The sequence below is a fragment of the Lissotriton vulgaris genome, chromosome 6, assembly GCF_964263255.1.
Source record: "Lissotriton vulgaris chromosome 6, aLisVul1.2, whole genome shotgun sequence".
NCBI classification, from domain to species: Eukaryota; Metazoa; Chordata; class Amphibia; order Caudata; family Salamandridae; genus Lissotriton; species Lissotriton vulgaris.
This window is the reverse complement of record NC_141694.1, coordinates 826,268,190-826,282,349: the sequence shown is the minus strand read 5'-3', so window position 1 is coordinate 826,282,349 and position 14,160 is coordinate 826,268,190. Positions and strand designations below refer to the sequence as shown.

Here is a 14,160-nt window from a genome sequence, read left to right as displayed (position 1 = left end):
ATGTTGTCAGGCTCTTTTTTTCTGTCTTTGGGAGAGGAAGGAAGAGTGCTGCTGATGGAAATGCATGAGAGAGATATGATCCAAGAATTCCTTTGTAATAATATCTGGATAGAGAATTACTCAGGGGGCTAGTATGCAGTTGACAGGGAAAGTGCCAGTAGAAGATGGTAATGAAGTGAAGAAGTGCACATTTTGTGGTACTCCAATTCTTCTCTCTGCCTGCACAGCTACTCTATGGGTTCAGCTTATGAATAGTGCTCTTGAGGGTGGCAAACATAGCATAAGATTGTAGGTGAGAATAATCTATAGTGGGGCGTTTTCCACCTATGTTTTCCAAGTGACATTATAGACCACTCAGGCTTCTCTTCTGCTGTCTCTTGAATACAATCCTTGGAAAACAACCCTGTTATTGGTATTCATCCACAATTCTACATGACATCAGCTCATAGCAGATTATTTTGGTGATTTCATTACTAATCTTGCCACTTTGACTTTAATGTATTTACTGGACTGAAGCACAAAATGCGCTATGTGTAGACAATACATTTTGATTATAGTGCTTGTTTCATTTTATTTTTTTAAATGTATGTGTCATAAATTTGAATCCTTCTCCTTGTACTACTGCATGTATATTCATGTAGACTGTGTGGATGATGTGCAAACACAATTTTTGTACTATAGCAATAGTGTGCCCCTGTGCTAAAACAACAGACACATGTAGGGGTCTTTTAGGGTTTGGTGGGCAGTGCACTACATACATCATAGGTACAGTGAAAATCTCTGGGGAAGTTACACCCCATCGCACTCATCTGCTCCTTGATTAGTCCATGGCTTTGCCCCATTGAATCTGCTGCTCTCATATAAGTTGACCTCTTTTGCCATCACCAATCCACCTGGACCGTAGCCAACACCAGGTGGTACTCCCAATATTGGGACCTTCCAGCTACCACCATTTTTAAATTTGGGAGGCATACTCCACGTTTCGGACATTACAGCAGAAAAAGACTCTACTGGGACTGAGAGTTAAATCAGGAGGCTTTATCCAACAGAGATTTAGGAAGACATTCAAATATTCTCTTCTCCCTTTTCCTACCTCCCCTTCGCCTCAGCATTTACCCCTCTCCCTAGTCAAGACCCGTCTCGTCTCCTGTACTCTCCACGCTTACAATAGCTGCCACATTCTAAACGTTATCAATAATTGGAAGTATTTATTTGTGGGGAGGGGACTTGGCTGTCAGAGGCGGTTCCTCTGCTACAGTGGAGGAGCAACATCTCACTGCCCTTCGAGCATCGCAAAAAAAGAAAATGATAATAACAAGACATTATTATCCTTTTATTTTTCTGTGCCACTCAAAGCAATGTTAGGGCCAGGCCGGGATCACCATCATCAGAAGTAGCAGGAGTGGTTTGCACTCCCTAAGTACGCATCACTGTTCGGCCGGCCCTCTTGGCCGGGCAAACAGTCATGCGACCTAACATGTTCTCCACCTGGCTGTGTTGGACAGCCCGGTGGAGAACATGGGCAGGCTTCCAGGCCCTACCTGAGTGGCTAAACAGGCTGCTCAGACCAACCACGACGCTCCTGATGAAGCGTTGTGATTGGCTGGGAGAGTCCAGGAGCCTGGGTGCTTCGGGCGTGCAGCAGAGTGAGGACGGAGGAGAGGCGTACAGCGGTGTACGGGAAGAGGTGTGCAGCGGCGAAGTTACGTTTATTTTATTTATTTTTCATCCCCTGCCCCTTCACTCCTGTTCTGAGGCATGCACCACTGTTGGCTGTAAGTTATGTTGTTAGTTGGCAAAAAGTGCCATGTGAACAACTTGCAGTTGGCAAAAGCAGTGGAAGACAATTTTAGGTAGAACTAGTTACTCTCGCTTAGGGTGACCCCATCCCCCAGTTCACTTTATGCACTGTTTCTTGTTCTGAAGTCTCATGTTATAAACTAATGCATTCTGGGTGATGTAGTCTTGTTTTGCTACTTTTGAACTGATTAGATTAACACATGACAAAACAATGATTTGTGGGTAAAAATGGAACCAGTGTCCATAATCGCCCTACTCTCTCCCCGGGCCTCTTAAAATACCCACACATGTGACTAGACACGGGTGACCTTGTATAGAACACTCGAGAAAGAAGGGTAACCCATAGACAACAGGGCGCTTTGCACAATCAAGGGGATACAATTCATATATCACAGTAATTAGGGTATTCCTAGGGAAGAAGATGCGGTTACCAAACACCCACCAAGGTTTACCAAGGTAAAGCCAAACGTTATCAAATTTCCTCCCGAGCACTCAAAAATGAGAAGTTATTTCATGAATATAGTTTGTTAATAAGTCCAGATCAAGTCAACACAGTCACCAGAGTGCAAAGCCCAAATATAAATCCAATATTCCAGAATAAGTGTTCCAAAGGCGTTTAATTCTTCAAATCTTTATTCATCACAAAGATACAATTGGTTTCTCCAGAAGTAGCAGCCAACTCGTGTTTCGTCGTGACTTGTATAGACACATTGACTATGTGACTGTTCATGAAATAACTTCTCATTTTTGAGTGCTCGGGAGGAAATTTGTTGACCTTGTATAGAGACAGTCATAAAATACTGCTATGGTTATGAATATTTGATTCATGTCCTGCTGGGAGAGCATATGGGAGAACAGACCATTTGAAGATGAACACAAAGGGCCCTAGCCATGTCAGTAGGACTTATGCTTCAACATGATCCTTCAAAATGGTTTCACATGACTGCTATGTAATCAACCATGCAGATCAACCAAGTATGCTCCTTGTCAAAGATGACAACCATACATTTAGCCTTTTTTTGATGCTTGAATGTAAGGAGCAGGTCTCAGATGACAACAAGATAACCATAGGTGTCTCTAAAAAGTGTTACTTGAAAAATATAATGAAGCAGGTAAATCCTTACCTGATGAGAAAGAGGATGAGCCACTGCAGGGCCACAGACAGTGTGTCTTGACTAGCCCCAAAGATATCAGTGATGGTGGATGGGATGTATTCACTATTCAGCAGCTTTAGACCATTGGTCTGATCTTGTCCTCCTCCCAGAATATGGATGAAGGCGTCCATCATGTCACGTGTGATCCCCTTGGACACTGTGCTCTGGTGCTGCATGAACTTGTGGTAAACAAAGCTGTAGAAGCGGTGATTGACAGCCAGAAAAGTGCTGTAGACTGTGCGCACAGGATTGGGAAAAAGTCGCAACCAAGGCATGACGTCAACCAGGCTTCCGGCGCCCACAGTCTTGCCGAACTGTTCATTGTTGCTAAGCAACGCGCGAAATTCAGTATCATTGTGGCTATAGCGGGCGCCAAAGCAGACAGCGCTCATCACATTGGCTACGGCAACCACTGCGTTGCTCCCGGGGTGAAAGTGCGCACCATTGACACTGCGCTCAGCAAACACCTTGATTAGTTCACGCACCTCAGCCAGCACGTGCCGCTCAAAGTCCTTCTTGGTGCACAGGTTGATTGTAGAGAAGACCCGCACGGTGGACTGTGCCATCCGGCGGTGCACCTTCCAGCGCTCACAGTAGTTCCCGAAAGCCAGGCTCCTGCCTCCGGACACCACGTGAAACGAGAGAAAATCAGGCCGCCCAGCGAAATCCTTGCCTTTCTTTATCAATGCCTCATGGATAGCATGCTCGCCATTAAGCACAACTACCATGCGGCTGCCCAGCTTAATCTGGAAGACGTCGCCATACTTCTTAGCAAGACCAACGAAGGCAACGTGTGGAGCTTTCCCTAACTGGATTGCATTCCCAATCACTGGCCAGGGGAAGGGGCCTGGTGGGGCTGTCCCGCCGTTTAGATCCATCCTTTTCAGCCACTTCCAGAGGTAGATGGTCAGCAGAGCAGAGAGTAGCAGCGCCAGGCAGGGCGTGGAGAGTTCCTCATACATTCTTGCAGAGCTGACCTGTAAGGAATAAATGAAATCACTTTACCAGTTCTTTTAAGATGTATAAAGGAGTTAATTCTTTCTAGAGCTGCAGTTTAATGCCACGTATTCAATAACTGAAAAGTTGCTATTTTCAGATGGAAAACAAAATGAATGCGCAGGACTAGGTTTTCTCAAGTAAGGTACAACACATTCATAAAAGATACATCCATATTAGAAAAACATTGATTCATTCTTGGTCTATCAAATTTAAGGATCCTTATGAAATAACACAACCCATGCCAACTCTGGGGCAAACCATTGCAAGCAACCTAAAATGAATGCACAGTTTAAAATCACTACTGAAATAGCACTTTGGGTACACCCTATTTCAATGCCTTACTGTTGTTGTTTATAGACCTGGGCGAGAAAATTCCATTCTGCTTGCGGATTTCGGGTAATTTCGCGTTCAGCAGAGAATGCGGAATTGCCAAAAATTCCGCGATCCGCGGCTTCGTGAAATTTTTTGCTTGTTCGCGCTTTCAAAATGCGTGTTCGTGATATATTTCTCCCCGAGCACGCAAACAGCGTTCACAAACAGGAAAAAAGCATTGCGAATGGGCGGAACAAGCAATTACGCGTGTTCCCAGAACTCTGCTTGCTCATGGAGATTTTTTACCATTTCGCTGAGCATTGCGTAGCGCAACTACCCAAATTCCATTCACCCCTAGTTATTTATTGACTTAATGTGTCCTCATTACCGGGAAAAAATACATTGAAAGCTACATAACAGAACAAGAACACGAGGCAAGATTCACTAAGATATTTGCTCATGGATATTCAACTCGTATATCTAAGCATTTTAAGTACGTAAAACTGTCTAATAGCATACAGTGGAGTGGTGTACAGTGGAGTGGCAAACAATGGAATATCGAAGAATGGATTGGGGTAGAGTGGAACGGCATACACTGGAGTGGTGTAGAGTGGAGTAGCATACAGTGGAGTGACATACAGTGAAATAGCATAGAGTGGAGTGGCAAACAGGGGAATGGCCGAGAGTGGAACAGCATATACTGGAGTAGCATATGGTAGAGTGGCTTATAATAGAGAGGTGTATACTGAAGAGGCGTAGAGTGCATACAGTGCAATAGAGTAGAGTGGTGTGGCGTAGTGTCGTATAGTAAAGTGGCATAGAGTGTTATAGTGTATAGTGGAGTAGTGTACATTGGAGTGGCATATGATGGAGTGGTGTAGACTGAAGTGGCGTACAGTGGGGTGATGTAGAGTGAGAAACCATACAGTGGAGTTGCGTACATTTGATTGGTGTAAATCAAATAGCGAAGAATGAAGTGGCATAGAGTGGCATGCCATACACTGGAGAGGCATAGAGTGGAATAGCGTACAGTGGAGTGGAATACAGAGGAATAGCGTGCAGTGGAGTGTTGTAGAGTGGAGTGGTGTAGCGTGGAATAGAGTATAGTGGAGTACCATCCAGTGGAGTGGCCTACAGTGGATTGACATAGACTGGAGTGGCGTAGAGTGTAGTTGCTTACTCTGTAAGAGTTTAGAGTGTAGTGACATACAGTGGTGTTGCATACAGTGTAATAGTGGAGAGGCATAGATTTGAGTCTTGTAGGGTGGAGAAGTGTAGAGTGGAGTGGAGTAGAGTGCAGTAGTGTATAGTGGAGGGGCTTCAGTGGTATGAAATATGGATGAATGTGAAATTTACAGCAATATAGAATATGGTGCACAGAGTAACTCAGAACAGCTAATTGCGCTGCTTCGCATTTCTCCAGATTTACCAATCAACACAGGGTCTCGCATGGTGACCTTATGGTGCTTTGTAAATCTGACTTACGTATTGCGATGCCCATGAGACACCATGCACGGGTATCTCAATCCAAAAATACAGCTAAGCCTTAGTTATATTTTGGGCCATGGAATACTGCGCTAATTCTGCAGTATACCATGGTACATTCCGACGACAAGCCAGTATATAACCGGGTAATGGCTGTTTTTAGAAAATGAAAAGGCAGCCATATTGTTTTTACTACACTTTGGCTGTGTTCAGTGCTAGAGCTTTAGATATAGGTAAGGAGTCAGACCCTGCCTTTTCCCACTTTATCAAAGTATTAATAGAAAGGGAAATGTATTTGTATTTTTTATATATTATTAACACCTTGGCTGCTATGGCTTTTCCCCTCCTGTGCTGGGAGGCTTTGAATCCCCATTGTTCATGACGAGCTCAGCTCGTCATAAGCACAGCTCAACCATGCCTCATCGTCATGAGCAGCAAAGGGGTTAAATAAGTTTATGGCCATGTACCACAGTAGTTTCACAAAATGTTGTGAAATTCCCCAAAGTGCCGTAGTGAAAGATATCACTAAGTTTGAATGGCTTATAACTTAGAAAATATCCTACCTAACTGCAGTACCCTAAAAGCATCATCTCTGCACCATTATGTAAAATCCTACCAAATTTCATGTAAATCCATTTAGCCATTTTTGTGCTATGTCAAATACAATAGTCTAAGGAAAAATTTGTTTTGGGACCCCTTTTCATCTTTGTACCACCTTAGCCCTTCACCACAGAAATGTACATCATCTGAAGAAGTAAAAAATGCTACAGGTCCTGAAAGTTTTGTGGTGACTCGTCATATGGGTGGAAAGTTATTAGGGAGTTAACATCAGAGGAATTTCTACCTATGGGAATACTATCTATAACTACAACTACAAAGTGGCAATCTGATTTAAAGTGATTTCTTTCTTTTTATCTATTGTATTTGTTGTGTATTTGTTTATTGTTTTACATAATCATGCGACCATAAATGTGTCTTTGTGTTGTTCATGTAGTAATTCTGAAACCTTACATATGCAGTTTAGTTTATTTCTAGGGCGTCCTTGCTAATTTTAGTGGAATTGTTCTACATATAATGCCCAAAGTGAATAAAAGCCAATCACTATTGTTATAAAAATTAAGTTTGTTATTATTTTTCCTAATGGCCAATTATCATGCCCTCCATATAGTAGTCAAGTCAAGTCAAAGGAACTTTATTCGAATGTTCATAGTAACATCCATAAAAGCACATTTCAATAAAATTTTACAATTAATACATATGTAACTAGAAGTCACAAGAAGTAAAGTAAAAGTTTACAGGCAGAATACACAATTAAAAAACATTTAAATATAAATAGTGAGACTGATTAAAAGAAAAACTCTCGACAAAAACACAAATTATCCCTCCATGCTTTTCCTGAATTTGATCGCAAGTTTTAAAAAACTACATACAAACAAAGTGCAATCACTACTTAATAGTTGGAGATAATAAAGTGCTTGTCAAATTTGTGCAAAATTCAGCTGTTTGAGTATTGGTTTTAGGTATAATTTCTGTGGTACCAAATAGTAGTTTGTGTAGCTCACAGCTAGGCCATTGTTCCATTTGGTTCCACAGGAGTACATAAGGAAGATGTTTTTTGTTTGACTTGTTGGGCACAGTTTTACCTTGTGAGCAATAGATAATGCAATGAAAACTTATGAAGATTAAGATGGATTCTATTAGTTATGTACTTGTTTATAGGTTTCCATTAACATGTGACCATAAATGGGTGTTTCGGTTCTTCGTGCAGTAAATCTGAAATTTTACATACGCAGTCCAGTTTATTCTTTGGGCTTCCTTGCTACTTTTAGTAGGATTATGCTACATGTGAAAACTAAAGTGCATGAAATGCAATCATTGTTATTGCCATAACAATTATATAATTATTCATTTTTCCTAGTGGCCAATTATCATGTCCTCCAAATAGTAGTTTGTGTGGCTCACTGCTAGGCCAATTGCACATTTTGTTGCACGGAGTGCATAAGAAAGATGTTTTTTGTTTGGGGCTTGTTCAGCCAGTTTTATTTTGTGAGCCTGAGAGCATGCAAAGAAAACATAAGTAGATTAAGATGTACTCTATTTGTTCTACATTTGTTTATAGGTTTCTACTAGCATGAGACCATAAATGGGTCTTACAGGTGATCCTGTGGTAAATCTGAAACTTTACATTTGCAGTTTATTTTATTTTTTGGGCTTCCTTGCTACTTTTACTAGTATTGTGCTACAGGATTTCACTAAGTTGTTGGTCCCTATTACTTCATAACCTCCTCATAATAACATCACTTAAAATAGCAAAAAGAATCATCTACATATTCTTACGCACATTGCTGTGAAATTTGATTACAATCCGTACAGCCATTTTGCAGCTACGTGAAAGACAAAAGTTTGTGTAAAATGCATTGAATTTTAAGCATGTTTTTGGACTCTCCCCTTTTTTCTTTACATCCCCTTGACCAAACAGAGTAGACATTTCCATCCTCTGACAATGTAACCATTATATCTCAAATGACATCACTGATGATATCATCCACAGAACCACTCACACATGCCCTCACACCCCCATACACCCTCTCTTACGCCCACTCACATACCCACACAACTACTCACAAACATATCCACAGACCCATACCAGTACTCACACACCCACTCACTCATCCACAAAGGCACTCACACACCCATTCACTCACTTGTGCATCCACTTATACAACCATTCACTCACCCATACAGCTACTCATACAACCAGTCACTCACCCATACAGCCACTCACACAGCCAAATACTAAGCCATACAGCTACTCACACACACTTATTCACCTTCACAGTCACTCACACACCCGTTCAGTCATCCATAAAGCCTCTCAACACAGCCACTCACTCACCCATACAAGCGCTTACACACAATCATCTATATACCCTTCACACATCCATACAAGCAATTTTACATCTGCTCACTCACCCATTCAGCACTTCACACAGACACTCCCTCTCCAATACAGCCACTCACACATCAACTCACTTAACAAAACACCTACTCACTCACCCATTCAGCCACTTACACACCCAGTCACTCACTCAAACAGCCATTCAAACACCCAATCACTCACCCATACAGTCACTGCACACCCACTTACCAACCCATAGAGCTACTCACACCACCACTCTCACTCATCCATGAAGCCACAGACCCACCCACTCACTCATCAATATAGCCACTTACCCCCATAGATACTCACACAAAGGGGAGAGAATGTGGCCTAATGGCTAGGGCGGTTGATCTCGGAGCGGGCAAATCAGGTTCTGGTCTCAGCAGAGAAGTTCAACACGCTGTGATTCTGGGCAAGCTCTGGGAATCTCCTGTGGATTTACACGGGGCCTTACTGAGCCTCACAAGGGATTTGTGGATTTCTGAGCCCATGACACATGCTCACCCCTTTTTAGGTCTCGCCTGTGCAGCGCGCATGCACTGCATAGGAGCAGACCTAATGCCATCATCAGAGCTTTTTCTGCAAAGAAGTGCACGCGTTGCATTGCTTGCAATGCAACGCGTGCACATCTTGGCGATTTCCTTTCGGGAGCGCGCATATGGTGGCGCCATATGGTTGTATGCTTCCGAAAGGAAAACGCCCATGTCCCCTCCCCCTGCTGCCACTTTCACTGCCGCGTGGCTTTACTGCCGCTACTGGTATGTTTGTTATGTTGATTGTTACTTTATGCCATGCTTGGTTATGCTCGGTTAGGTTACTATATTGTTTCGTTAAGTTGTTTTATACTCTGCGAGTCTCTCAGCTGTCTTACATTTGTGATCACTTCATAACAATCGCATCGAAACCGAGGCATGCGTGCATGACACATCAGTATCATTTGGTAAGAAGAAAACACCCGACACCATGGTTTCGAATCGGCTTTGTGACAGGGGCTCTGTCATAAACTCCACCCTCTTGGGCTGGTCCCCAGCCTATCAGCACGCTAGGGCACTGTGTCATGCTTAAACCTAAACACTGAATCGAAACTGAAATTCCGAAGAGTTACCATTTCATCTGTTGTTGGGAGGAAGCAGTCAGTGAAATCAAGGGAACCGAAGGCAGGAGGCTGCGCAGGTGGGTGCCTCTATTTATCAATGCGTTGTTGCTGTTTTTAGATGCCTTTGCGACCCAGCTTTGTTTAAGACAGGGATGCTGCAGGGCAGAGTGCGGTCTTTCTGAAAGAGGCAGGCATAGCAGAGCCTTTAGGACGCTGGGTCTCTTGGAAACAGGCAGGGCAGGCTTTACTGCAGGTACAAGCAATGTGGGAACTGCAGGCGCTCCCTAAACAGGCACGGGTAATTTACATAGTTGGCGTCCAGGAATTTATACAGCATTTAATACCGATCATCGTCCCACTTCTCATCAGTTTTTGTGGGCATGTGTACTTCGGCACTGTGTCTTAAAGCACTTTGTCCAAGATCTCCCTATAATATGACTTTAATTTAACTTATTGAAATACAAATGTGCCTAATGCCAACCGTAATTGGGACTCAATATAGTGCTGAGGGAAAGGTGGGGCGTTGGGTTAGCAGTTGTCGTAAGTAACTCGTGAGTGGCGGATCTCAGCAGATGGCAGATGCGAGTGTACAAGTCACTGCGATACATTTTGACGGGTGGTCAGATAGCACCTTGATTAGCTCCACCCTGGGCAACAAAGCTGGCACTGCACTTTGTCTTGGGGTTTTACTACTCTACGGTTCCCCTGTTCGGCATGTCGCTTTCAACATTACAAGTAAACAAGCATTGACATATCCAATAGATCTTGCCTTTGGGACCTTATAAGTGTTTAGCCATGCAACAGTTGATAAAGCACCAAGGATATTGTGCTGCAGAACTAAATACTTATAAGGTCCCAAAAGCGAGACCTATTGGCTATGCCAATGCTTGTATACAAATGTACAAGGGGTCAGGAAACCTCTCACCTGACCCCTTCATTGAATTTGCAAATGCATTTTCTTCCAGAGGACTGTTTCCCCGACAAACAAAATGGCGGCTACAACTTTTTTGATGGTGTGCCCAGCCAATCAGAAGTTCACCAGTGAGCGTGAATCTGTGGAATATTCATGAGGGAATTTGCAAGTAATTTGCATCCCCAGATATAAAAATATGTTCTCCAGTTAATATCTCAAAAACTTCTGAACAGATTTACACCAAATCACAAAAAGCGCATTCTGCATACATACATCTAGCTTCCTGTAAAATTTGGTGTAATTCCATCCAGCAGTTCGGGCTGTTGGCTTGTTCAAAGGTCCAATGGGAATTAACATGTGGAAAACGCATTATGAGACCCCATTTTCTCAGCCCCCGCTTGACGGATTACCCCCCAAACTTTCCAGACTCCATTTGAAGTACCAGGCAAATTGTGGGGAGAATTTCATGGAGAATCATTGAGCAGCGCCAAAGTTATAGCCAACTGAAAATGACATCTTCCTATGGAAACTCGGTCCTAACTATAACTAACTACTAGCGCCCGTAAGTAGTGCCTGCTGGGAAGAAAAAAGGGAGGGGGGCAGTGCAGGAAGCAGTGCAGGGGGAGCACCAGGATTGGTCTGAGCAGCCTTGTCTGATGCTCAGTCATGCCCTGGAAGGCTGTGACTGTTTCCACCCAGCTCAATGGAGAGATATAAAAGTGCATGTTGCCAAGCTTACATGCGCATTTGCTGCTGTCAACAAGAATGGCCCAGCCCCACCACGCCTTGGACTTAGCTCAGTAAGGAAAATAAAATGATAATTACATTTTTTATTAACATTTTATTTGTCCTTTTTTCCCTAATGAGAGCAGTGGGGTGACGCTGCTCCATCTTAACGGAGGAGCAGCCACTGATACACACACACACACACACACATATAAAATGCACCCAAATATATGTAAGCAACTGATAACTCCTGAAGTCATGTGATCAAGTCCATGGATCGAAACACATTATAATGGTATTCTTGCTGAAATAAAAATTCTGTACCAGATTACTGGATGGTGTGGCTCATTTCTACGCTTTTGGATGCTGAAAGCATGTCCTTTTGGAAAATACAATGCAGTGATGCCTGCACTCGAGCCCCGGCCTGCGAGGAAGGACATTCCCGGCGACACACAGATGGATAACAAATATATGTATGTATAGGTACCTATATACACACAAACACATAAAAAAGAGTGTAAACATTTTAAACAGAGTATGAATTACACATTACTAAGGTGTATGGAAGGGTTGGTGATCTTCGCAATGTTGCAATCACTCCATTACTCCTCTTTAGAGCACTCTCTTCTGCAATCACTTGATTAAACATTTATGCCCTTCCTGCGTATCTCACAGCTTATCTCTTTCCTCTTCAGCACCTTCTTTTCACTCTCTCCTTCACGTACTTCCAAGCACCTCCTCTCCCTCGCTTCTTCACAAACATTCACAAGTAAGCAGTGCATTTTTGTAACTATTGCCTTGTCAATATGTTGACTGATATGCACCTTCTAGTTAGACCTGGCCCTTTTTGCAGGTTTATCCCCAAACTTTTGCTGTTTGTCTCCTATTTTTCTGACCCTGTTTTTGTTTGCTAAAGGGCTATGGGCACGTTCACACTGCTGACCAGAGCTAAAGTGCATATGCTCTCTGTGTAAATTGTGATCATAATTGGTTATCCATGATTGGAATATTTGATTTACTGGTAAGTCCCTAATAAGGTGCACTGAGTGAGCCATGTCCTGTAATTCAAATGCTACTAGTAGGCTTCCTTCCCAGTGAAAGAATTGGCTTGGTAGTTTGGTTTGCCCTGTTCCCATGATACACTGGGCCAGGGACAGACTAATTTGCATATAGCCAGGTTCTGAGCTGGGATGGTGCAGTGAGCTAAAAAACGGTGTTGGATTAAGCCCTGATCTCTTGACTGGGTGAGAGTATTCTGCTTAATTCAGAAACTCTGTCCATCACCACCCCCTGTTGTTTAATTATTTTGTCCACCATAAGCGTGGAAGGGTATACTCAGACGTGAGTCCCTTGCTCATTGCACCATCAGGATTCAAGCAAGCCGGGCCGAAGACGGCTGAAATGCCAGAAACCGGTCCCCGGTAGCTTGTTTCCTTCCCAGTGAAAGAATTGGCTTGGTAGTTTGGTTTGCCCTGTTCCCATGATACACTGGGCCAGGGACAGACTAATTTGCATATAGCCAGGTTCTGAGCTGGGATGGTGCAGTGAGCTAAAAAAAACTGTGTTGGATTAAGCCCTGATCTCTTGACTGGGTGAGAGTATTCTGCTTAATTCAGAAACTCTGTCCATCACCACCCCCTGTTGTTTAATTACTAGTAGGCTTCCAGCACTTGCTGTGCCACCCACGTGAGTATCCCTGTAAATGTGTCTCATACCTGCCACTGCAGACTCTGTGCATGCAGTTTTGAACTGCCCTGTCGACCTGACAAATGCACACACGTGCTAGGCCCAAACCTTCCTTTTATGTAAGGAACCCCTTAGGTAGGTTGAAGGTAGCATGAAGGGAAGGGTGCTGTGTATGTGAAAGGTAGGAAATGTTGTTGTGTGTTTTACATGTCCTGATAGTGAAATAATGTGTATTACAGTTTTCATGGTTGAAAGGCTGCCTGTCCCATAGGCTATCATTGGAGCTGCACTGTAACATTTTACATGTAAAACTTTCAATTGAGACAAGATAGAGAACTCAGGATTTAATAGCACACCCGTTAGTAAAGGTGGTTTTACAATTGTGCGTTTGAAAATGCCACTTTTAGAAAGTTCATTTAAAATATGTAGCTGGAATGCAGTCAATTAAACTTGTTCAAACAGAATCATCAATACTATTGAACATTTAAACAAAATTACGTGTGCACCTAGTTAGGGCCTCTGCCAGTCACCTTTTTGATAATGTGAAAACTCCAAACACAGTTACGTATCCAGGAATACCAAGTGCACTACAAGAAGGTCACTTAAATAAGTGTATAAAAATTCAACATTATTTGATACAAATGTAATACCAATTGAACCCGTTCTTAAAATATGACATCAGAAAATGAATCACTGCATTCATTAGTTAGAAACATGTGAAATTAAAAAAAGGTTCAATCTGCTTTATTCTTGTGGTTTGCAGATGAAATTCAATTCATGTAGAAACTCAAACAGCTTAAAGTCAGCCAAATTAACACTGTTATTTCTACTAATGTATTTCGGGCTGATAAACAAGCCCTTCTTCAGGCGGACCTGAAATTGATTATTAAACTGAATTTGCTACATAACATTGCAGTTTCAAGGCTGCATAAACATGACTCAATAGGGGGCAAGGCAAATGTAATGCATTCAGATAGAGAAAAGGACAGGAGGATTTCAGGAAGTGTGCTCATGCAATCCAAAATAATTAAACCAAAGAGCTAAAAAA

General features: G+C 42.7%; 1 protein-coding gene across 1 annotated transcript in view; it reads right to left on the bottom strand.

Annotated features, from left to right (window-relative positions):
- The window catches only part of CYP1B1 (cytochrome P450 family 1 subfamily B member 1), a 75,189-nt gene that overhangs the window by 49,282 nt on the left and 11,747 nt on the right, over positions 1 to 14,160 (bottom strand). The window contains exon 2 of the mRNA XM_086926851.1: positions 2,925 to 3,931. Coding sequence (XP_086782977.1) covers positions 2,925 to 3,916 — 992 coding nt within the window. The 5' untranslated portion in view covers positions 3,917 to 3,931. The remainder of the gene's footprint in view (positions 1 to 2,924; positions 3,932 to 14,160) is intronic.